Source organism: Chiroxiphia lanceolata, chromosome 2 (genome assembly GCF_009829145.1).
Source record: "Chiroxiphia lanceolata isolate bChiLan1 chromosome 2, bChiLan1.pri, whole genome shotgun sequence".
In the NCBI taxonomy this organism is placed as follows: Eukaryota; Metazoa; Chordata; class Aves; order Passeriformes; family Pipridae; genus Chiroxiphia; species Chiroxiphia lanceolata.
In genome coordinates, this window is record NC_045638.1 from 97,604,115 (window position 1) to 97,629,593 (window position 25,479).

Sequence of the window (25,479 nt, forward strand, 5' to 3'; positions counted from 1 at the left end):
TTGCAGCTGGAGAAATTGGAGAAGCATCTGCAGCTTTTTCCCCACGCACCTAAGGCGGGAGCCAGGGAGGCTTTGTTTTGCTCACACACACTGGGGCTTAGCATGATGTGATAGATGGATAACCATCCTACAGGGACTGTGCAGCCTTCCTGCAGACCTCCAGGAAGCAAGGAGGGGAACACCTGCCTACCTTTCTCCAGGCCTGGGATTTCTACAGAGAGGCGAGAGGGAGGAATGTCACTGGTGGCCAGGACCCAGTCTCCCAGCTTCTTCAATTTCTTGTATTCCACACGGAAAGACTGGATGGGGAACCCGCCATTCCCACGGGGGATCCAGGTCACATACACAGATGTCTCTGATGCCATAGATATGGTTGGACGGTCTGGTGCCTCTGGAGCTGCAAAAGGCACAGAAGGCCATGAAACATATCCTTCTTGCCCTGTCTGGAGGATCATGTACCTCAGAGGTATGTGGGTGAAGGAAGGACGACCTGCATTGCACGAACCCACCATGCTCTTTAAATCCTGAATGCTCTCTTCCCTCCATCTCTTCATTAGAGCTGGCACGCCCAAATCCCCACTCCTTTCAGTTTGTGCCTACAAACATCTTTTACTCCTGCTTGCATCTTGCTCCTTTCCCACTCCCAGCTCAAGTAGGATGAGACAAGGTTTGAGGTGTGTACCCCCATCATGGGAAGGAGAGCAGTGAGAGGTGTGGATGCAGGGCTGGAGGTGGAGCAAAAAGCCTGGCTGTGAGCAAGGGGAGATAACGCTGGGGACAAAGAAGTGTAGGAGATGAAAACAAGAGAGATTGAGAAGAAACAGCTGAGGAGGAAATATGGAAAAGTTCTAAACTGGGGAAATACAATTTGATAGGAAAATCATCACAAGACGGGAGAGAAAGAGATGAACGAATCTGTGAACATGAAGGAAAAGGCAATACATGATTGTACGGGGGAGGCTGATGGGACTTTACAAAAAAGATACAGACTGAAGGAGAGAATTTCACAGAAATTATAATGGCAATAGTAATAACGAACACAAGGTGGGAAACAATAAATTGGAGAAACCAGTAGGGATCTGATGTTTCTCCAGTGCAGCAAAATACCCAAATGGAGCACCCTACACCCCTAAATGGGCACTAACCGGCCCTTGTCAGGCCTTGGCTGAGAGGGGAGGATGCCAGCACATGCAGGGACTTGGTCCCCTTTCCTTCCTCACACTCTGCCAGCACCCACTGGTGCACTGCAGTTTGTTGTTCCTGTACCCTGCGCATTCACAGAGTTCATGGCAGGGCTTTCTGAACCCTCCACATGAAACTCAGCAAGAGACAGAGAGTTTCTGACAAGTCATTGCATTAAAGGTGGGGCCAGGCAGTAGGATCTCCCTGCTCTCCTGAGACAGTCTGCCAAGGGCAGTAGCAGGGATGTTCAAGAAGGACCTCTCCTTGTCAGGAGGTAGAGACCACCCACAGCATTGCACAGTCTTGATTCACCCAGTGGAGACTTCAAGCCCAGCATAGCCTGGCCACTGCCACCCACAAGAGATCCAGCACCCCTTGCCCTCCCTCCTTGCCCCATTCCAGGAGGGCCTTACGGGACAGACGGCTGTTGTCAGACTGGTTACTGCTCTGAGTGCTCGTGCCTGGGTCATCCCTCTGGATTTGCTGCTCTTTGCTGGCAACAATCTCTGGTTTTGGGCGCCGACCTGTGCAGAAGGGAGGTGGCATCACTGACATGGAGATGCGGCTCAGAGTTAATTTGTGATGTGATGAGGAAAGAAAATATTCCCAGCCAAGGGTCAGAAATAAATACTCTATGGACTCTAGAGGCCCTAGGGATTCAAAGCACTCAGCCTGCAGGCAGGAACTAAAGCTAAAGGGCCAAGTTTGTTAAACTGTTAATAGGTCTCCCTCATATTTAATTTTCTACAACTTTTAATTGGTTTTATTGAAATGTTTTTAGATTTCTGCCTTGAGAAAGTAGTAATTAGCACAAGATGGGGGCCTGAGGGGAGATGTGAGCAAGCCCACCACTATGGGGAAGCTTGCTACAAAGGGAATGACATTCTCCACACCTGCTGGAGACATGAAAAACAGCCAGGGGACATGGGGACTTTGTGTGGACATTTGGAATATCCTTTTAGTGACAAAGACAGTGCAGCACCCCACATACTGTATGGGAAAGCTTGGAGTTTCCTTTAGCACAAGAGAAGCTTTTAAAGACATTAGATGAACAGGTGTTGGGAACAATCCCCACAGGCTGATTGTGTCTCCAGGCAAAGGATGGATTAAACCTCTTGACATCCCCGCTAGACCCATTTTCTACAGTTCTGCAGGTGTTCAACTGAGACAAGGAGGGAGGAAGGGACTTGTTTCAACCCGTACAGAGGGGAGGACCTGATTTTCCCCATCCTACCTTCCACTTTTGCTCTGACAGTCACTCTAAGCTGAGGGCAGATGGATTTCCAGAGCAGAAACGGCCCTTTTGTCCTAAGCCTGGTGCCTGTGCCTCAGGGCTGGGACAGGATGTCTCTGAGGGGCCCTCCCCTGACTCGGAGCAAAACACCCAGGGAAAGGTTTGACCTTTACCAGTCCGGAAGGTCACCATGGCTGTCTGTCCCTCGCCAGCACAGTTGTGAGCAGCCATCTCCACCTCATAGAGGCTCCCAGGGTCCAGCCTGGACAGGGTCAGGCGGTGCTGCGAGGCTGGGACATCCCTCACTGCCCAGCTGTCCGAGGCATTGGCGACCTGCTGAGAGACCAACACAGGCATTTCAAAGCTGGGGGCAGGCTGGGCTTCTCATAGGCACTGAGCTCAGAAACTTTCACAACAGGCTGTGTATCCACCAGGGCTACCTCCTCTGCCTGGAGGCCAGTTCCCTGTCTGCAAAGGAGGGAGATGTTTCCAGCCTGATTTTGAAAAGTTGAAGGATTCAGGTGTATGTGGGAAAAGTCACCCAAGCACCAGAGTGTTGTCTTGACTCCAGAGGTTCACTTAGCTGTGTTCTGTGTGCTGGTTCCCTCTGATACCATGCCCCCTCAATGGGTGTAAAGCCCTAGAGCAGGCATGCCCCACAAAAAGCAGCATTAACCAGAGGACTGAGCTGCTGTAGGGAGCCAGATTTCTCCTGCAGCCCAGTTACTGAGCTGCTCATTTAGACACTGGCCATTTCCACAGGATGAGGTACCAGACACTACTTCGGTCATCCGGACCTCAATCATCTGACCAACAGCTTTTTACCTAGTTTTATCCAGCCTCACCACTGGCACTTTCAGGCTGAAATGAAGAACCATAATGCTGGAGCACAGGTTCCTGCAGGAAAGAGACTGTGTATGGCCATGGCCCCGAGAAAGGCTTGGAAACACAGTTTGTTTTTCAGTGATGCCCTGATGCCCCATGCGGAGGTGGAGGGAAGGTGGGACCTTCCTCCTTCTCCCCAGCTGCAAGGATAATATTTTTGCAGGCAAACAGGCAGGACACTGAAGTGACCCGATGCCAAAAGGAGCATTAGTAACGCAGGCAACGCAACAAAACGGAAATGCCAAGACTCTGCTGTATCATTTATCTTCTCCAAGCGTTTGACACTGACTGATTAATGCCTGCCTCATTTTATTTTTATTCCTGAACCTGCGAAGTTGTGGGGCCAGGGAGGGGAGCCCTAAAGGCTGCTAATATCCAGGAAAGAAAAAGAGAAATTCTTAGGAAACAAAAATAAGGGCTGCATGGCATCTGACTGCTTGGAGGCTGCTGAGAATTTAGGGGCAGTGCAAGAACAGGGAGAAAAAAAGAGACATCCACAGATATTTTCCAGAGAAGAAGCAGACTCTTGCCCAGTACAAATGTAAGTCTCCCGTCTGTAGGTTTAACTTTCCTTTCAGCCATCTTTTACACAAAGAGCCTTTTCTTTTGTTGTTGAATTGATTTCTTCCCTCTCCGCACACATGCTTTTCCAGTCAGAAATGTCAAAACCGGATCATTATATAACCTGATCCTAAAGATCTCAGATGGAAAGACTCTTTCTAAACAAGTTTAAGGGTTATTGGGACTAATTCCTTTCCACATAATCCTTAAGCATGCCAAGAAAGAGTCTCCAGCTGAGAATTTGGACTACACTGAAAACATATTACTGCAAACTGCAGTGACCCACGGTGACCTCCACTGCCCTACGGCCCCTTCCAGGTGAAGTGCGGAAAAACAAATCAAATATGGACAAACTCCAAGCCTGCAAGTTAAGATCACATGCAGAATTGGTAGTTATGTGATACACCATTGGGGAACAAATCTCTTCTTGGCAGACAACCAGAGCCAATAGTCTGGTGAGGCTTTAGGCATCTTTGTTTTTTACTTAAGCTTGCTCTATTGTGTTCTTGTGTTGGCATCTTCTGCCTTTGTTTTAAAAGGCTCTTTAAAGAGACAGTTAGCTGAAATCCTCATCTTAAGTTTTGTTTAGAAAGAAATTAAGGATTATTACAGCCTACAATATATTTTTACAAAAATCAAACAATTCCAGGAAAATAGATACATATATTGACATGTACTTGAAAAGAGTGGCTTCCCTTGCAGTGGCTGGGAATTCAAAACATACAGTCTGGCATGTTTTTGGAATATACTCAAACCCTTTGGAGTCTGAGGCAAAACCTGCCTCTCTACTGCAACTCCCTAACTACCCAAAGGAAAGACAAACAGCAAAGAGATAAATTTAAGCCACTTTCTTCCACTTACCCCCAGCAAAATGGAAAGTGATACTTTACATCAGAAAAGCAGAATATTTCCCTCAACAATACTTCACTATTTAAAGAAACTGCTGGGGTACAGCTCTGCCTGCAGTGTGCCCGTGATGCTGTGAAGCACCACAGAGGGCAGGAGCCCTTGGACTCAAGCAGGACTCGGCACCGCACCACGTGCCACTGGCAAGAGACATACTCAACAGTGCCCTGCCTTTCAACTTCCAGAATAAAACTGGTGGTTAAGGACCTTCCCAGAGGATTTACAGTGGCTATGAAGGCTCTCTGCTGGTTTGTCACACTCAGTGAGCATGGACACTTTGGTGCTGCTGAGCATGGCAGCTACACACAGCTGCTGACCTGTGTCCTGCAGCCCAAGCCTTTCAAGGCAGAGGTGTCCCTGTGGCTTGTGCCAGGACAAAAGCATTACAGAGCAAGTAATGCACAATATGCTCTCAGGAATTCCTACTTGTGCAAGCACACAACAGGGAATTTTAAGTGGAAGCTACTGGAAACCCATGTATGTGCACATGCCTTCTGCATACTGAGGCAGACGGGCACTGCTATGGGCTCTTCAGCTCAGCAAACCTCCTCTCACAGCCTGTACTCGTCGTACCTCAGCCGGCTGAGACTGTGGCCCAGGAGGTCCCACCAACCAGTGCCACCAGTGAGCAGTGGGTGCCCCTGCCCCAACACACCTGTTCACGAGGTGTGAAAACGTGTGGTGAGGCACCAGCCCACCCATGGAACGGTGCAGAGGAGAGACGGGAGCAGGGCAAAACAGCAATACCTTGCGATGCTTCACCACGTAATAGAGGATGGGGGCTCTGCTGTCGGGACGGGGTCTCCACACCAGGTCGTAGCTGTCCGTCTTGGATGTCCGGGGGGAACTGAGGATGATGGGGGCTTCAGCTGGAGCCACCAGCTCCCTGTTGGCTGCACACTGTGGAGACACTGCCAGTGGAGTTGTCTCAAGCTTTGGCAGCCCAGTTTTATCCAGGGGCAGCTTTAAGGCATTTTCCCTGGAAGGTGGTGTTGGAAGCTGAGCTGAACCCAGCTGGGCATCTCGCCCAGGGTTGAGTGAAGCTCCTGAAAGACAAGGTGTCAAGGCAGGGTAAATGTCCATCCCAGTCTGTGGTGATGGCAGAGCTATGAGACCCTTGTGTGGTGCTGCCTGCAGTGCCATTGAAAAAGGTGTTGGCAACAATCTCTCCTTCCCCTGCTCTAAACCTAGCACATCTCACTGGGGCCTCTCTTAGAATAGGCCTTAGCCACATGAGGCTTCCTCCCTCTTAGAAGCCCCTCTTACCCTGGATAAGTTCAACATGGTCCAAGGTATAAGGTGGTCTCTCTCTTGCCCCAGGTGAATCCACTCACATCAGTATTTATGCTCGTGCCCAAGCTCAGAGGCAGAGCTAAGCCAAGGGGCAAGGCACTACACCCAGAATGTTTTGTCTCTCTCATGTAGAGATTGCTCAAATATGCACACATGGTCCTCCTGCCTTAGAAGCAAAACTGCTCTGCTGTCATCTGTTCCCACAGGGAGATATGGAGATCCCAGTCAAAATAGTAGTCAAAGTGTAGGTTAAAAAGGAGGGGAGAGCAAGGCAGATCAAACACAAGTGGGAGGGTTACACACCAACATCCTTCTCCTGCTCCCCGCCCTGCTCTTCTCCTGTGTGTTAGGCTGTGACTGGATGGTCACAAGCTCGGAAAGAGGGACTTACCCGGCCGGGCTGTCCGCAGCTGCACCATGGCTTGTGCGCTGCCAACCTCGTTCTCCGCCATGCACTGGTATATCCCATCATCCTCGGGCCCCACGCTGACCAGGCGCAGTGCCCGGTGGGACAGCCGGAGCCGGTGGCTGGCGGACAGGGGGACAGCATTGCGCAGCCACATGACGGAGGGCTGGGGGTTCCCTCGCACCTCGCAGGTGAACTTGGCACTCTGGCCCCACGGAATGATCTGCTGGGACAGCTCCATGGTGACCTCTGGGGGCTCTGTGTGGGGAAAAACCACAGCTGCTGAGTGCCACTTGTCTGGGAGCATGGCACAGTCATGGCTTTGCACTTTCCTCTCTGGCAGGGATGGGAGAAGAGTGATGGATCCTTTCCTGCCCTCAAGTCCCACTCCCTTTGTGGGGGCCCACACTGGTCTGCTTCAATGCACCTCCCCTTCTGCATCCACATAAACCACAAAGAGAGGTGGCCCAAAGCCATCTGCCCCTCTCAGATGACAGCAGCCACCTACAAGTCCCATTTTGCTGAGCTGAAATGCTACTCTTCAAAGACTGAGCTTGTGCCACAACAATACATCAGCACCTGGATGAAATGCAATCCATAAAAGAGGCTTAGCCTACGTAGTGATTGTGAGAAGGGCAAGGATGCATGGTAGAAATATATAAGGTGTAGGTAGTATCCCTTACATTTCCCATCCCATAGAGAGCTTCCCTACAGAACAGAAGAAAAAGCAAGACACTCTGATGCCTTCCTATGCCAATGTCAAATATGTCTAAAGAGCAGCCAGTCCTCCACTAGAAAGCGTTAGAACAAAAACAGTGCCACAAATGACAAGAGAAGAGCTTCTGCAGACGAAGGGAGGATCCCCCATCTCCAGCCCATGGTGGAATCCATGAAGGAGGAACTACCATCCTCAAGGAAGAGTTTGTCTGGTCTCCTAGAAACTGGAACCACAAGCAAGGGTTTGCATTACATTGTGGTTTGTACATCAGTGCTAGTATTTTCCCCTAAAAGCAGTGGAGAAAGTCCAGGCCTTTCCTGAAATAATGGCTACAGCAGCACTCACCAAACACCTGCACGTTGTAGAAGATGAATGCAGCTCCGGCCTCCCCAACCCCATTGTCAGCCGTGCAGCTGTAGGTGCCCGAGTCCTCCTCACTCGTGGGGTCAATCAGGAGGTTGCTGAGCAGGAAGCGCGTCTTGTTGTATGCGGAGACACTGGAGCCATCTTTGGCCCAGGTGACCCGTGGTGGGGGGATCCCGCTGGCCACGCACTCCAGGATGAGGCTTTGGCCCTTGGTGACAATGATGGTCTGAGCTTCAGGAGGGTAGATTATCCGGGCTGCCTCTGCTGTAGAGCCTGGGGCGGAGAGAGTGGGGAAGGAAGTGGGTGGGAAGGAAAGTGGCGGGTGGGAAAGCACCCTGTGCAGTGGGTAGGTAGGATTAATGGCAGGGCTAGTACACTGTTTCCCTGTGCTGGGGCAGATAAATGGCAACACAGGCCAAGTGGGACGTTCCTTAAGGGAATGCACACAGCTAGGAGCCTTGCTAAAGGGCTAAGGGCCTTTGCTTGCCCATGGCCAAGAACAAATCCTAAGGAAGTATGGCAATCCCAGGGCTGCACGCACATACTCCAGGAGCAGACCATGGGGCCTTCTGCTGCCAGAAAGGAGTTTTCCCGGGAACTGGTAACGTTGGTTCAAACAGAAAAACAGCTGTGTTAGCATTGGTACATGCTGCCACAGCTGGAAGTGCTATGGAGATGTGCAGTGAGGCTTACGTCTCACACGGAGCCTCTCGCTGGAGACCGAAGTTTTCACCTCCTGTGTCACAGGGTTGTAGGCAGCACATTTATAAGTCCCCTCATCCTCTTGGCTGGCATTGACGATCTGAAGGTTCCCAGATGGCATAATAAGGTAATTGTCTGTAGAGACAGAAGAGAAGGTGGCAGGTGGTCACAAGATATGCTCCTGTCCAGCCTCCTGGAAGACACGCAGTGTCCTGAAGGACAGGTGGATAAGTGGGAAAGGAAAAAAATACCATGGCAACACCGACGGCAGTAAAATGATCCCTTCTGGTTCAAATATCACAGGGAGCAATCATGCAGTGATGGAAGGAACAGAGCCTCAAGTGAAGCTAGCTTGTCACAGGTACATGCAGCAAATGGAATGAAGCTACTAAATTTAGACCTAAATCTTAAAAGTTTCAATAAATTCAAGGTCACCTTTTGTCCAAGCTGGGCTGAAAGAATTCTTAATGGGCACAAAGAGACACCCAATAAAGAGTGATATGCCTCACCTAATTCTGCTTCCTTTTGCCTTTTTGCAAGCCAGTGTTAGATGTAGCTTCCCAATCCCAAGCAGCAGGGACATCAGGGAGACCTGCCAGGGGCCCTAAACTAACTTGTTGGCAAAGGGAAAGGAGGCAGCAAGCAGAGAAAGCTACTGCTGGCAAGGAAGGATAAAACTGAGAGTCTTGGGAGGGGACCCATGAGGACAGACCCCTGTGCACTCACCTCGGGAGGCCTCCAGCCACTCCTGCTTCACACTGTAGCGGACCTGTGCCTTGGGGTGACTTTCGGGCAGGTCACAGGCGATCACAGCCGTGTTCCCTTCATCCACCTCGATCACGTGCTGGCCGTCAAACTTGAAATCTTTGAGATCTGCAAACAGAGCAAAAGACAGGGCACCTCAGTGGCTGGCTAAGCATCTCAGTGTCAGCTCATCCTCCCCCTGTGGACTCAGGACTGTTTCACGGCAGTGCCGGCAGAGGACCGCTCTGACACCAGCAGCTGGGGAAACAGGTGTGGTCTCACAGCTTTATTTTTTTTCTCCTCCCCCTTCCTACAAAATGAATAACTTAAAACACAGCTTCTGCAGAAACCGCCTGCTCCAGGGCTGGGAAACTGGGTGCGAAAAATCCTGGCCTGAGAGTAAAAAATGAGCCAACTTATTGCAGCACTGAAGGGTGGCCAAAAAAGGTCCTTCTGCTGCCTGCTATTTCAAACACAACTGCTGTCCTGCTACTGAGAAGCTAACTTTGTAGTCACAACTCGGGTACCCAGCCTGCTCTGAGGGTGTAAGATGACAGGTGGGAGAAAGTGTGTGAGTGCTGGATGCTCCCAGAGCTTCCCTGAGGTCCCCCAATGCCTGAGCAATTGGTGTCTCTGCTCCAGGCACTCTCACTCCCATCAAATATCTCCCAGCCAAAGGCTGGTCAACCACGACGCTTCACATGTGCCCAAGCAGTGCCCACGCTCCAGTTTAAAGAACATGGACTTGCAAGGAAAAACAGTTCCTCCTCTACACAGCACAGCCGCTTCCCCTGCTAAAGCAGCCGTGAAAACCCCATCCCACCACGTGTCTCCCTACCAGGCTGTGATGGGGGTTCCCACCCTGGCCAGGCTGATGAGAGTAGCAGGACTGGAAGCACAGGGGTGAGGAGGCAGGGGTGCCAACTTGTTTTCTTTTCCCTGTGTTTCAAAGCAGGAGCAGAAGACTGCAGCAAAACCTCATAGATCTGGCAGGATAGGTAGCATGCCAGCCTGGCCCCACCAAGCTTTCCAGGGAGAAAACTGGTTTCCACTCTCCCTGAGCATGATGGCAAATCTTGCAGGGCACTGCAAGCTCAAAGTTTGTCTCAGACAGCCTGTTGTGGGAAGGAGAAGGTTTTGTGCCAGGAAGAACATCCCTCACATGCATTTTTACAATGCCACGCACCAGCCCAGGCGACCACTAGTGACAACTGCACATCCCACAGTTGGTCACAGGTCATGTTGTCACATCAAGGTCCAGGTTGGTGCTTCTTCCCGGGACTCAGCACGAACACACTCCCAAGTGGCACTGCTGCTAAATCTGGATGAGACTGCCCTTCCCTTTCAAAACCCCACGCTAAGGCAGCACGTTGCATCTGTCGTCACGACACAGCCACGTGCTGCCGACAGCTCCCTCGCCCCTAGAAACCCATCCCTGGACGTGGCACCCGCGACCTCGGGCAGTTTGGAGAGCCCGAGGGGAAGCAGGAGGGCTGGCGGCGGGCGGACAGCAGGCAGCCTCCCCTGGCAGCCCCAGCCAGCAGAAAAATGTGCTTTTGTTCTCTGGGAAATGCAGCAGCGCTCCAAGAGCAAAAGACAACTGTGGCTCCAAGCTTCTCCCACCCACAGTCATGGAAAAGTGACATGAAATTTCTCAAGCAGACTTTCTGATTAAAGCAAGATCCTTTATGGAGTTTAAATAAAAAACAGCTCTCTTGGCAAGGAGTCGAGAAAGCCTCCCCGAGCGCGGCGCGGAGGGGCTGCTGGGTGGCTGCTGGGGGAGCCAGCGTTCCCGGGCCCAGATCTGAGGGAAGGGGAGGAGGTTGAAAAGAAAAGGGGAGGTTTTGCAATGTCATAAAAATGATTTGCAGTGAACATGCTTCATACTTCTGGAATTTCTTGGCATTGTTCAATTTAAAAAAAAAAATAATAAAAAGAAGGAATACGGGTGAACTTCAGAAATGTGATCAATCCTTTAAGACAAGCTGAGGAGGGGAGCCATGTTTCCACTGGATATTAAAGCCAGATGAAAGTTAACTCTTAACTTATGAAAAGCTGGCAGTGCCTCATGCTCCTCCTCCAACGAAAGTTACTGCTGGGGAAGGGAAGGATGCTGGATATTTTCTCCTCTTTGCTTTTTATATTTGATCAAGGAATAAAATAGTAAGAGCCACAGAAATGGAAAGAGGTGGAGAAGTGGCGAAAGCCCAGTGTCTGCTTGCCCACATCATGCATATTTCTCCGATCAACAAAATATAAACGAGCATCAGGAAAATTAATGTGTGCCTTGGTGGTCTGGATTCATCACAGCCAAATTAAGATTTTGGAGCCAAGGCAGAGGCTCCAGCACTGCTGGCAGGGATCTGCACACACACACATATGCACGTGTACATGCACACATAGACCCCAAAGAGAAGAAGGGGCCCAGGAGCCCAGAGAAAGAGCAGACCCATGGTCCTGCCAGGTGGAGCCATCTCAGAGATGGAAAATGATGACCCTGTGCCAGGGGACCTCTGGAATGACTCTGGGCTGGGCAGACATGGGGACCCCTCACGTGCAGCCCCCCCAGATGGCAGCTCAGCCCACCTCTCTCACAGCTGGAAGTGCTGCAGCCCCACAGCAGGGAGCAGGGCCTCCAGCTCTTCCTGGCTTTCCCTCAGCCCAGCCCTGGGGGACGAGGGGTGAAACTGGGGACAAAGGGGGAAAGAACAGAGGAAACGGATTCTGGGGTGGCTGCAGAAGCAAGAACCAGGTGCCTCTGGAGAAGTAGAGCAAAACTGGCAGGAGAGAGGGGAAAAACATCAGGTGGGCACCAGGACAATCTGCTTTCCAATATGCAAGTGTAGGAGCTTCCGGCCAAACTACTCCCCTAAATTCCTGCTCCCCCACAGAGAACAAAACTGGTTTGTTTGCCAATGGATTTTGGCCATGGGCGGCCTCAACCACCCTTGCTCCCTGCTGGTATGGGCACATACAGCCATCTATTAATGCCAGTGGGTCAGCCACGGCTGGTGACGGGTGGTCAGGGGCACCCCTGTCCCCTTCTGTGCATGTGCTGAGCTCCCCCTCACAATCCTGTTGCATCTGGCACAGCAAAACAGAGGGTGCCATGCCAGGCTGGGACAGCCAGCTTTGTTCTGGGGGCTTCAAACAAGCTGCTCCTGAGTTGCTCTCCCCAGTAGGCAGTGCAGGGTGGGGGGGTGGAGGAGAGGGTGAGCACTAGGGGGAAGCAGCGCTTGCCCCTTTGGCTGCCCAGCTGGCAGCAGCCATGCCCCACGTCTAACATGCAATTTGTACCCCCAGCCCAACATCCACTGCAGCTGGGAGAAACCACATCCCCTCTCACTGGTTGGGTTTTCCTTCTCATATGGCAGCACCCAGCATGCCAGCCCATGTCCTTGTCCTTAAAAGACATGCCTGACCACAGTGAAGCAGCAAGTCCTCATCCATCAGCCACCATCCGGGAGGTGCTGCGGACAGACAGAGCACTACTAATCCCAGCCGTGCTGGGATAACAGGGCTTATTTTTTCATTTTTTCCTCTTTTTTTGTTTAGGAGGGGGTGCAACCAAAGGCCAATGCTTGTGGTCATCTGCACCCGGCTCTGAGGTGCGATGGGGCGAACCGGGGCACAGGGAGGGTCAGCCCTGCAGCTGGCTGTGCCGCTGTCATCAGGGAGGGAAACCAGCTGAATCCCAGGGCTGGGGGCCAAGCAACGAGGCAGGCGAGACAGACCAGATTAAATGAATGGGAGACCATAAATAACTTCAGAGAAAAAGCAGTAGTAAATAAAATGACGGTCCTCAAGGTAAAAGTCCTCCCTGCTGTAGGGAAGGGAGAAAGAGGGAAGGGAGGGAGCCCAAGAAGGGGAATGGGCAGGGATGGGGTCCCCCAGAATGGGGGCGGGCAACTTCCATTAATCCCCTTGCCTGTCAGAGAAGCCTGGCTCTTGCTCCCCATCCAGCCAGCACCACAGGAGCCTGGGCACTGGTGCTGTCACCACCAGATTCCTCCTGCCCTGCTGGGACAGACACAGCCCCCCAGACTCCTGCCTACTCACACCCTCCCAAGCACATCCCCCCCACTGCCTCAGCCCCACTACCCCACCCTGGGCCCACCTCACAGTCCTCATGTCACAGTTCTACTGGCTCATGAAACACCACCTGTGTTTTCCTTCTCTCCCCTCCTCACACCACCTCTGCCCCCGAGGCCAGAGCCCCCGTGCCTGCTCAGCAAATGCCTTTCCAACAGGCAGCCACCCCCTTCCCTCCCTCCCTCTTGCTATCGCCTCTGGGGAGTATCAGAGGAGAGGCCCAAGCAGAGGAAAATGAATGGGGTTGTCTTCAGAAAGCAGCTGCAAATTCCTGGGGGATGCCCAACCCGACCTGGTGCAGGGTCACTGCCCATGAGCTCCATGCACTGAGGCCCAGCTTCCCGCATGTGCTGCCAAAAAGCTGAGGACTGACCTTGCCAGTGGCACTGATGGAGGGCCACGGGGCAATGAACCTCTCTTGTCCCACAGCATCCCTGGGATACAGGTGCCCTGCACTCCCATGTCCCTGGCCACAGGAGATACACCAGAGCGGGTGGAATTTCTTTGCTGCACCCTTCATCTATTTTCTTGCTTTGTTTTTAAATGTCACATCTATCCAGGTCAGGCTTGCTGTTGTGTCTGCTGCAGTGATTTTCCATGTGTGCAGCTGAATGCTGGGAGTTACACAGCTCTCGCCACCTCTGCTCACTAGCTTTGCTCCAGTCCTGCATTTCAGTTGCTCCGTGAGCTCCGCCGAGAGCTCTTGAAGCTGTCCAAGCCTTTTGCTGTTGCAGAACCAGCCCCACAGCAGCATGTTTGTGTCCCTGGTGGATTTATCTGGCCCCACCAGAGCCCACTGCAGCCATACCTTTTACATACAGCACCTCGATCCAGGAGAGGTGCTGGGGCAGGGCTTCTTTGCTACCTAGAATCAGGCACAGAAAGTATCTTTCTCTTCCTTGCAGTTGTTAGCCATACAAAGGCTTAAGGCCTGGCTTGGAAAACCAAGAATATCCCTGTCTCATCTATTCAAGCTGTCCCAGACTGCAGCCTACCACAGTTAGGCCAGCAGTCATCAGCAGGTGTGTATCTGCACCAATATGCCACAGGCTGCCAAGTTTGAGTATGGAGCACCAGGTCAGCTCTAACTGGACCCAAAAGCATCCAAGTAATGCCTGAAGTGCTTGTCTTTTTGTTACTTTATGAAATCTTTCCCTTTCTGCGAATCTCTCCTCCCTCCGCCCCTCAGCTATACAATAGCTATTTTATCTCTGCTGGAGGAATTAAATGTTAGTTTCAACCAGCTCTCTGAGCCAGGGAGAACAGAGATGGATGTGGCTTCACTGTGCCACAGATGGGAGAAGGAAGTATCAGTCCCGAGGCTAGGCTGTGGCTGCCAGCACTGCAGCGATGGTTATCTGCTTGCTGACTGTCAGCAAAGCACAGGGAGACCCCAAGGGACTGGGCACACACAGCCTGGGCCACTCAGGAGTGCTTCCTCCAAAGGAGGTGAAGAGAAAAGAGTGGAAACAGCCTAGAAGTTGGCCAGATGTTGTCTACACCCCTTCAAACCTAGCAAGTCACTTTTCCAATGACTCTAGGTCATCTTCCAAAATAAACCTAAACCTTGAAAATATTTCCATTCTCACCCTCCCACCCCCAACGCCAGAGCTTTCATTCACATTCCAGTTTCACTCTTTCCCTGCCACCCCAAAATAATTTTTGGATGGAGCTAAAACTTTCAGAGGGTTTTCTTACAGTCCAGAAGGTGATCTAGAAGAGAAGTATCAACTGCAATGCCAACCTGCCAGGGACTTCCCTCTTACTCCCAGGACCATGGTCGGCACTGAATCAGCTCCAGACAAGATCCTGTAGAGGAGGTCTGGAGCAGGAGTGAGAGCCTGTGACACATCTGCTACCATAGCTTTCCAACTCAGTCCCACAATCAATCCATGCTCCCTGTTATTTCAGACTACTGCAAAGCCACTGTTGCAAGCAACCTCCAGCTCATGAACATGAAACTGGTTATTTGAACCCCTCCAGAAGGTTTCCCTCCTACACCTTCAGTCCCATGGCTTTTCTGGGATGCCCACTCTCTCTCTTCACTCAATGACTGCCCAGTCTACCCATGTGGGGGTTCTCTATTGCCCAAGGCTGTTTGGGTGTATGGGATATGGCCTCTGCCATGCCCAGCTCTCCTTGAGGAAAAGGGACCAATGCAGCACAGCACAGGGATGCTCCACCATGGATTAGTTGCATGATCATCCAACCTCTGGCTCCAGTTTTGTGAGCCTCACTGAATGGTGCTCCTGACCTCCCCTCAGCAGTAGCACCTTTGCCATGGGAGGGACCAAAGCAATGGCCAAGTCCTTCTCTTTTGTACCCACATCCCCAGTTGCAATCCAGTAGGTAAAGGTGATTTGGCTCCTGGAGAGTGCTGATGGACTACTCAGTTGTGGCTTTGATTTGTTCCTGAAGGACAAGGTGGGACCTTCTGGTGCTCTAGGACCTGTCTCCTATCCACCACTGACGCTACACCAAAGCAGGCAGATCAGACATACTTTGTCTCATGAGACAGAGCTAGTGGTGGTGGGTTGGGGTGAGGGTAAAAAAAGAAAAGGGGATCAGCCTAAGAAGGAACTGATCAGGCTGAGGAGCTGTGCACACCCTGCTCTCCTAAATGCAAACCATGCCCTTGGTAATCCCATCCACCTCTCCCCTCCTCTCCTTCCCTCTATCAGGCCACCAGCACACACAGCCCCCTTTCTGCTCTGGAATGTGTTCTACGAAACTTAATCTCAGCATGGGGCTCAGGCCAAATCCCCTGACAGATTCGGCCCCGTGACAACCCCCTCCCACCCCGCCTCAGAGTTCAGCAACTCCCTCCTCGCTTTCCCTGGCCTCCTCCTCCCACCCAGCCTGGCCTAAACATTTCACTCCTGATTAATGTACCAGTGACAAGCCAATAGCTCTCGGCTTTAAAGCAAAGCCAGCTCCCACTTTGCACAAACATCTTCACTTCTTCATTTTCTTAAGACAGCCCCAAACTCCCCCTTGTCCAGAAGATGAAGCCCTTTCTACACTCAGGGGCTGTCACTGCCAGGGGATAGCAGTCTCCTCTGCACATACCAAAAACTGTGTGGGTTTCTGAGAAGGTCGGGCTCTCCACTGCTTTTTCTCAGATGCCTCCAAATATAGCACTTTCTCACATTTGAGCATAACATCTGGCCAAAACCAGGTGTTTGTAAGAAAAGTTGCCCACTCTAAGACAACCCCTCCCACGCACAGGTCTTGGTCTGTCACCAGTGCCAGAAGGTAGCAGTGAGGAGCATGTAAGCTCAGGGATAGAAGTGGAGTCCCTCAGAGTTGTGTCTCAGGAAGGCAGTAAAACTTAGCACATGTTCTCCCTGCGCTGGCAGCAGTCCCACAGCAGCCCAGGCAGCAGTTTGGCCATCAGCATCAGCAGGTACCATTTGTAAACTCAACCAAGAAGTCAGCAACCAGAGGAGGCAGCATGACACTCGGGAAACCAACCACACACACAAACCCCATAGCTCAGGTATTTCCTGCTCTTGTAAAAACTTGTCACTGCAGGACAGGTCTGCAGCCTACTCCGCAGGAGGAGAACTTCTTGGGTCAAGGCTGGGTCACAACATGACAGCCAGTCCATGATCAAAAAAGCTACAAAATAGCCTAAGCCAAAGGAGCCCTCCCTTGATGCCAGCATGAACAGGTAAGTATGGATGAGCCTCCCAAGAGGCATGAGGGATGGCCCAAGCAAAGCAGGAGATGGCAGAGGACTAAAGCTACTCACTGGCTAATGTGACCACTGCAGGGACACTGGCAATGACTCCCTCGGGCACACGAGCAATGCACTGGTACCGCCCCACGGTGTGGTTGTTGAGAGCTGTGATGACGAGTTTCCCTCGCTCCACATGGATACCCAGCACCTCATCTGATCCAGCCAGCTCCTTCCCATTCAGTCTCCATGTGAGGTTCACTCTGGGGGGGTCCACCACACACCCCAGGCTGACTGGGCCCCCAAGTTTTTGGACAATGGAAGCAGGCTGCACTGTGACTTGCAGAGATTCACCTGCACAGAGGGAAAAAATGGGAATAAGAAAGCTCTATGAGACTCAGCAAAAGAAAGGACAGAGGAAAAAGCTGCAGCACTGTACATTTTGCATTCCCCATCACTTCTGCTTGTGCTGTAGCTTCCCCTTAGCTCCCCACACCCCCACCCTTAGTGCCTGAAGATGCACACCAGCCCCACTTTTTCTTGACACTGCCAGATAGAAATGTCCCCCTCCTTATGTATCTCCTTCTCCTCTATAGGAGTGTTTGATCTTTGGTCAAGGCTACTGAGGAAGTAGTGGAAAGAGGAAACCACTTTCTGCTTGAGGCATGGCTACACTAAACAGCAACAAGGCAAAATGAAAGGAACAAATGGGTGAGAACAGGAACTCACTCAGTCTGGCAAAACAGGTAGCGGCAGCAAGCATAAGGCAAGGGATGGGGGACATGGGCCTCTTCTTTCCACGTGTCATTGCCATCCCATGCAGTGCGACCTGGGGTGCCCAGGGAAGGGTCCCATAAGCTGCCTCAAGGGGTGCAGTGGACGTGTAGCAGCAGATTCCTGTGGATGAAAAGAGATATCATGGATGAGACCCTCAGAATTCCCTCTGCTTTCCAGCCCTGCCTGGCTTCTCTACCAACATCTCTAAACTGCCACAGATTCACCGAGCCAGTGACCTGAGGAGGCTACAGACACTAAAGCAAGCACTTCTCCAGCCTCTCCCCCAGGCATGGTTGTGAGTCTCCCAAGAGATCCCACCCTCAGCCCTTGGCACATGTGTGTACACAGACACACACTCCCCTTCCCCATTTCAGACTTGGCCCAGTCAGTAAGAGCAATGCACACCAGGCAATTTTCAGGGGCAAAACACAATCTAACAAAGTGTCACTGAAGATATTCACTAAGTGTCGCTGCCACTTCTTGACTGTGTCTGGAATACATTGTATCTTGAACACAAAAGCAAATAAGTAGCACAAGTCACAAGCCACATGAAAACAGAGGTAATCCTGCAGTTTTACATTCTCTTCCCAAGGCACTGGCCATGTAGCTACTGGGCGTACCTATGTTTCAATCCAGGAGATCTTAGGAGATACAAAAGTGTTTCAGGGGATCTCTGAAAGGGATTATTCTGAAGTGAAGGGGACACCTTTTTTCAGGACAAAGAAATGCCCGGTTCTAAATTTGTTTAAATTCAATGCAGTAAGCTGGGGGCAGATCACACTCATTTGGCAAAATACATCTTTATTCTAAACAAAGAGACTCAATCTATGAAAAGATTTCAGATTAACTGTTCTGCCTGAAATACACTGCCTATTTTGAGTAGAACTACCCTGTCTGGACAAACCACCAACTTCATATCTGAGAGCATCAACTATCTCCAAAAAGCTAGAAGTGCAAGGCCACCTGTCACAACCCAGGTTGCTGTGAAGAGCTGCACACCACAGCAGCTGCTTTGGGCAGACTCATAAACTGACTCTAAGGCAAACAAGCCAGGTCAGGGGGATTAAAGACCTCAGTGGCTGCCTCAAGAGACACCTCAGATGTCAGACTGAATTCAACTTTAACCAAAGGCAATGGACTGAAGTCAAGAAGAGACTTCCCTCTACGGACATCGTAACGCAGCTACAGGATTTTGAGCTCCCTCCAGTTGCAGCACTAAGGTGACCCGCAAGTCTCAAAGGCATTGCAGAATTGCCCCTATGGCATATCTACAGGAGAGAAGCCCAAGACCAAAGCATCCATGGCAGCCAGCCCAAGCAGCAGTTATATTGCCTGCTCCCCCTGCAGATACACAATGATCTCATTAGCTCCAATCACCATACTCAAGAACACCTGGACTCCGAAGAACAGCATTTCCTACTTTTAACGCTGCTTGAGCCATCAACTGTTTGCATATGCCCTTTCCACAACCATCTCATTAAAAAGAGGGGACAAGTCCCTTCCAGCATAACCTCCCAAATTAAACCTCCTAGCTCCTGAAGTAAGCACTGACCCAGACTCCTCCCAAGATGCCTGGCAAGTTGTTCAAGGCCAGGCTGATTACTCCTAGCAAGGAACTACAGCATTTGGGGAAAGGTGAGATACTCTCAAATGACTTTGCTTGGCCTCTGGTGACAGCAAAGGTGCAAGAGTGCAGTATGGGGCAATGTCCACAGCCAGCCATGCTGAGGTCCATGTTGTGATAGCAAGAATCCAGCTAGCTGGCTTGCAGGCATAGGAATCCCTGTAAACTGGGCTGTCCCTCTGGCAGCCTCTCAAGCTGTCCCCTTTCTCCCCACCATGCCCCAGAGCACTGCTTGGGGGAGAAGGCATGGAGGACACATTCATATAAAGTTGAGAAGACAGAAGAAAAAGAAAAGTCTCCTCTGACCTGGCGATTTCAAAAGGAAGCAACACTAAGTAAAGTGACCTGCCCCTAGAGCTTTGCAAATGCCACAAAGGGCATCTTTACATGGCACTTTGCTGGCCAGTGTGAGCTCAGTTGGCTGGCTGGCCCAGGGGGCTCCATGCAAGGCAGCTCTTTCCTTGGAGTCACACAGTCATGGTTAGTGTGGCTGTGAGGCCAAGATGACAAGCCCTGCTGAGAGGCAGGGTAAATTAGGTCAAGCTTGGCATGGCCTGATGTGGCTTCCAGGCATCTAGGAGCACGGACAGAGCTCAGACATTGGGCAAATTCTGAAGGCACCTACAGATCAGGTAGGCTCACTCTTTACCTCCTGCAGACCACAGCCCCTGTGCACGGGAAAAACCTCTGCTGGCAATCTCCAGTGCCAAAGCAACAGGACAGGAACTTCCCTTCCACACATTCATCCTTCTTGATATTCACTTTCCTCACCTAAGAAGAGAGTCTCGACAATTTCCCCCACCAATCAGCACACGTTGTACAAGATACTGTAGTGATTGACTTGGAGACCACCTGAGTTACTCAAGTTCATTTCTTCATGTAAGACAGCCACCAAAGCACCCTTCATTATACTAGAACCATCTCAGCAAGTCACCCCTGACAATGGTTGTAAAAGTGCCCTAGGTCTGTCTGTACCAGAGCATGCACTGTTGACACCACTGCTGATGCACAAGTTAATGTCACACTATTTACACTCATCTGGAAAAGACTTTGAGCTAGTTTAGGCTTAAAAACACCTCATACTCTAATGTCTACTGGTGATAGAAAGCCTTACACCGATGTAGAAGAAACATTTTGGGGTAGAACTTAGCCTCTTGTTCCTCAGTGCTGGAAGTCTACAGAGCAAAGCTGACTCATTCCCCCCCTATCTGGATGGGTTTGGCAGTAGGATGGAAAAATGTTGGACGGAAAAAGAGTTGCTCCTTGGAGCCCATGCTGAGGGAGGGGGTAGGCAAAGATGTTCCCAACCAGACCTCCCTGCAGCTCTGCATCGCACGGAGCCTCTGGCCAGAAGGGCAAAGCCAAAGGAGCAGAAATGTGCACTAGACCCTTCGTGAGCTGGGACCACCCAGGCACATCGATGCAACGACTAAACTGGCTGCTCCCAGGTCTGTAAAAAGATGAAGAGCAATAGGTGGGGAGAAAAAAGGGGAGAACAAAAAATTTGGCCACAGTACTGGGCAGATTGAACAGTATTGAGCAGAGAGTGAGGAGAGAAGGTGTGTTGCAACAAGTGTATAGTACCTCCCCAAACCTCCAGGCAAGAGTACAAGCTCTAAATAGGGACATGTGGCCATTTCTTTCACAGCTGAGTGAAGTACAAAAAGTAAATAGGCAGCATAAAAATAATGAGGAAAATGAATGAAAACATCAATTCCAAAAGAACTATTAGGATCCAGAGCCAGATTTTGAAATTCTCAGCTTCCACAATTGAAGCCAGATTTTCAAAAGCATTCAGTTCTTGACATGCTGAGCTCTCCTGAATAGGCAACCAACTTATTTCGATGCCTAAATGGGAGCTGACCTCTTTTGAAAATGCTGCCCTTAAGCAGCCTGCAATAGTGCAAAGCATGACACTTTATTAATCAGGCAGCTTTCGATCTGCCTGGTGCCCCTGCAAGCGGCACCAGAGTGGGCTGCAGTGGGACAGGCAGCAGAGGTGGGGAGTGGAGGAGGCCCCAGGCACTCCAGCTGACTTCCCAGAGGTGGTGGTCCCAGGCAGGGGGCTGCACTGGGAGCTGCCAGGCTGCTGCATGACAGTGTCCTGCTCTGCTGCCTCCTCTCCCCAGGGCAGGTACCCTGCGAGGTGCTCCTCACAGGGGTAGTTGCTGACACTTCTGCAGCCACCGACACCACTGGCCTCAAAAACTCCTGCTTAATTGCTACCTAGGAAAAGAAAGAGTTAAAGTAATTTAAAGTGCTTCAAGGGGGAGGGAAAACAAAAATTATTTGTTTATTTATTTTAAATTCCTTCCTGCCAGGTTAAAATAACAATTTCCTGTCGGTGGAGCTCTAAGTCCCTTTCAGACAGACCAGTAAATCAAAGGAGGGGCCATTAGGAGAACAAAATTAACGAGAGCTTCATCAGCTCTGGAAGGGTGGTGGGGGCGTAAAATCTGTCGGCTCGGCTTCCCGCCACACACCTAAGCCCACCGAGGCCCCTGCGAGCAGCCCCAGCTTCGGCGTGGACATGGAGGGCACTGCAAAGGCAGCGTAGCAAGAAAGGAAAACCAGAGGTGAAGATATAAAAGGGAAGAAAGGCGCGCGCGTGTGCGGGGGCTGACAAAGCTCGAAAGGAAAAAGGGATCTGAATTAAGCACAGGCAGCAGGAGAGGTGTTTGCTGATTAGAAACTGAAGGTTTTACTGAGGAAATGCTGCTCACAGCCCCAAGCCCCCTCCTGCTTAACAAGGGCCAGCCAAGCAGCCCTTGTTACTGCCACACTGTCCGTAATTTACAAGCCTCCCAAATAGGAACCAGCATCTACCCCGGCTCCGGGGCAGCATCCCCGCACCACACGCCCCAGCTCAACCAGGGGAATGCAGAGGCAGACTGGGAGCTGGGGAAAACTCACATGAGGGTGGTTTGGGGTCGTGTCAGGCAGCTGGACCTTGAGCAGCTCTTCGTGTAAGGGATGAACGGCAGGAAGGGGAAGGGGCTGCTTTGCACTAAAGGAAAGGCTGCAGCAACTTCGGTCCTGTTACCAGCTGGGGACACCCTGGGTGACTCTGGAGAATTCACTGCAGCTGGTCTCTGTTTCCAACAGGTCAAGTAGGGACAATGATACTCCCAATTCTCTGTTTTATACATCAAGACTTGAGCTCTTCAGAAAAAGCAATGTCTTACACAGTACTGTCTGCCAACTTTACTTGTAATCATTAGTTTTTAATACAAGACAGGATTTTTTTTCCATAGAGTATAAACCACTGAAAAAGAAAATACAAAAGAGCCACAGTACCCTTTTGTTCTACAAATTAGGGAATCTGAGGGCTAGAAGAGAAAGCCAACCTGGCGCAGGGTTATACAGTAAAGCAGAGGCAAGGCTAGAAATCAGATTCACAGAATATTCTGAGTTGTAAGGGACCCACAAGGATAATCAAGTCCAGCTTTTAATGAATGGCCCACATGGGGATCAAACCTGCAACCTTGCTGTTATTGGCACCATGCTCTAAATCAAAAGCTCTCTGACTGGTAGCTCCATCCCATCAGGCAAGTTACTCTTGGATCCCAAATCTTTTGCATCCCATCTCAAAAATGACAGTATAGAACTGTATAATCCTCTAGTTTAAAAAAATACGGTCCCAGTGACATAGCTGAGCAGGTCAGCTGCAAAGTTCCTGCATGATTCCTGGGCACGGACAGCAATCTGGGCACCCCGACTGCTTTTCCCAAACCCATCAAACAGTAGCATCACGCAGGACAAAATTAACTTCTACCCATACCCTATCCCCATTTCAAAGTATTCATTTCACATTGTTAAGTTATACTCATTCTCTCTGAAAGGGTTTGAAGAAGGACAGGTTGGCAGCAGGAGAGACGCTCCTGCTTCCATGTAACAGCATGGGCACCTGACGGGAATGAGGGTGCAGGTGCGATAGGGAGAGGAAGGATCTCCAACAGGAAGCAGACGGTATCAGGAGTGGGCAGAGAGGCAGAATCCAATGTTACACCACTATGTTTGAAGTCAAGGAGGTAGCACGGTGTATGTGCAAACAGGGATAAAAGCTTGCCTATTTTTTCCCCTCTAGCACTGAGAGTGTATTAGCTCTTTTAACATAGCCCTTGACTAACTGTATGAGGAGTTCCCTTCCTCTCTCTTTTAAAGTGATTAGGCAAAAAAAGACTCTCTTACTGGCTGCTTGTGAGCTCAGAGTCTATCAAGAAGCCACAACAGAGAAAGCCTGGGACAAATTCATGCTTACAGTCAGGTGAAGAAAAATACCCGGAGTAAAACCCGGCATGGCACAACCGTCATGCAAATCAGGGAGTTTGCCTGTGAACTGCAAATCCCACTTGAGCACTGAGTGACCCTAAAGCAGAGCTACAGTTTTAATTCAAGCAAGTCCTGAGGAATTCAGCAGCTATAGACATCTCTCTAAAAAATAAACAAAACTTTCAGGTGGAAAAACTCTTTTTCTTTGAACAGAACTGCTCATGCAAGCCAAACCAGCAACAAACCAAATTAAACCAAACATGCAACAATCTTTGTGATTTTTTTGTCTTCCTGAAGATAAAGCTACTTTCCTGAACAGTTCCTTTCTGCAACAGCCTGCAGCATCACCAGGGAGAGCACTGGGCATGCTGGCTTCGAATTAGCAACAGGATGCAAAGCCTCCTTGTTGCCTGAGTTTTGCTCATATCCCTGAAGATGCAATGCCTGCAGTTTCTGGCACCTCTCCATCCGATGGTTCCTCTGAACTGAGTGCCACTTTCCAGCTGGCATTGATCAGTCTGACTTCACTGAGCCCCACTGAACCCCTTCACACTGGTATTTTGTCAGCCAGCAAGTGTGAGGCTGCTTGAAGGACGAAATACCACCCTCATATGGGCTACAGGCTCCCCAGTGTCATCACGGTGGTGGCACTGACACGAATGGGGTTTGCCTTGGGCGCTGCCTGCAGCATGGTGGTCCCAGGGTGGCTGGACCCACCAGCCTGGGACAGCCCTCATACAGGCAGGCCAGGGATGCAGGGATGGCCTTGCCCCACAGGATATGCCTCCCTTTCTCCACAGCTACCAGGATAGGAGCCCTCTGCTAAAACTGAGTATGCATGCTGGCTTTTGCTGCCCCTTGGTGTGCCCTGAAAACAGCTCCAGTTCTTGAAAAGACAAGGCTAAAGCATAAGAAAGAAAGAAAACCCACGTCCTTTCTTCAATATCATGCTCCCCCCATGCCCTAGACACTTAATTTCCCTCCTTCTCCCCCCCAGCTTCCCCCTCCATTCTGAGTAAATTCAATTTGACAACCCTGCTAATTGGATAAACGCTGCTCCCTACGCTCCTTTAAGGCTGCCCGCTTTTCTCTCCTTGTTTTTGGAGGGCGATTGTGGCTGTTCTTTAACATGAATTCCATCTGCTTTATTTCTCCTCTGCCCATTCAAGACCCCTCCTGAATATGTATGAGGGGTTGCACCCCCCCACTCCCTTTCTCCTCCATCCCACCTCCCTCCCTCATCACCCCCCCATCCTTCTCCCTGCCCTCTCCCATTGCCCGGGACAATAACCCCCCAAATGCCCCCTTCTCCCACCCCAGCCCTTTTTGCTTTAGATAAACACAGGCAGTGTCAAGTGTGAGGAGGGGGGGGGAAGGATGGGGTTCAACTGCCAGTCAAGCCTCAGGCCCTCAATGAAGCCCGGAGGCCTACCCTAATCTGCTGCATGCTTGCCATATGGGAGCTGTGTTGCCCTGGGAAACACTAACAGGCAGAACGGAGCTTAATAGAGTCCATATTCATTGTAATGCAGTGAAATGGCTCGAGGGACTATTGCCCCTTGGGTCTGTTTTCATTCTTCTGTTCCCCCTCTTTCTTTTCTCTCTCTCTCTCTTTTTTTTTTTTTAATAAATTTTTTTCCTCCCCTCCTTCTCCCCCTCCCTTTTTTTTTTCTTTTTTTTTTTTCTTTCTTCCTTTCAAAACGACCAAGTCCCTGGAGAGCTCTAATCTGGAGAGGCTGGGGGCTCCCCGAAGGGCTGGCCAGCCGATGGGGCAGGAGCGGGAAGGGGGAAGGGAGAGGGTGGAGGTGGTTAGGGAGGCGAAGGAGAAGTGGAGGGCAAGAGGAAAGTAGTAACTAATAAGCACGCAGCCGGCCAGCTGTCAAGATGCTGACAATACTGCTTCGGGTGCAAAGAGCCCGACAGCCAGCACTGGCACAGAGGCTGGCGCAGGGTCCTCCCGGGAAGCGCTTGCCTCTCCTAAGAGCCTCCATCCTTGTCTGCCGAACACGGCACAAGCAGAAAAAAAAAAAAAAAAAAA

General features: G+C 50.8%; 1 protein-coding gene across 3 annotated transcripts in view; it reads right to left on the bottom strand.

Moving 5' to 3' along the window:
• Positions 1 to 25,479, bottom strand: part of BOC (BOC cell adhesion associated, oncogene regulated) — a 96,338-nt gene that overhangs the window by 6,273 nt on the left and 64,586 nt on the right. For 2 of the 3 annotated variants that reach the window (XM_032678801.1, XM_032678800.1), the window contains exons 2-11: positions 17,498 to 17,665; positions 16,844 to 17,122; positions 8,980 to 9,126; positions 8,245 to 8,388; positions 7,531 to 7,824; positions 6,453 to 6,725; positions 5,516 to 5,814; positions 2,590 to 2,749; positions 1,596 to 1,706; positions 191 to 397 (exon numbers count right to left, since the gene is read on the bottom strand). In XM_032678801.1, coding sequence (XP_032534692.1) covers positions 191 to 397; positions 1,596 to 1,706; positions 2,590 to 2,749; positions 5,516 to 5,814; positions 6,453 to 6,725; positions 7,531 to 7,824; positions 8,245 to 8,388; positions 8,980 to 9,126; positions 16,844 to 17,122; positions 17,498 to 17,582 — 1,999 coding nt within the window. In that variant the 5' untranslated portion in view covers positions 17,583 to 17,665. Of the gene's footprint in view, positions 1 to 190; positions 398 to 1,595; positions 1,707 to 2,589; positions 2,753 to 5,515; positions 5,815 to 6,452; positions 6,726 to 7,530; positions 7,825 to 8,244; positions 8,389 to 8,979; positions 9,127 to 16,843; positions 17,123 to 17,497; positions 17,666 to 25,479 lie in introns of all 3 variants that reach the window. The other variant, XM_032678799.1, reaches the window with a different exon arrangement.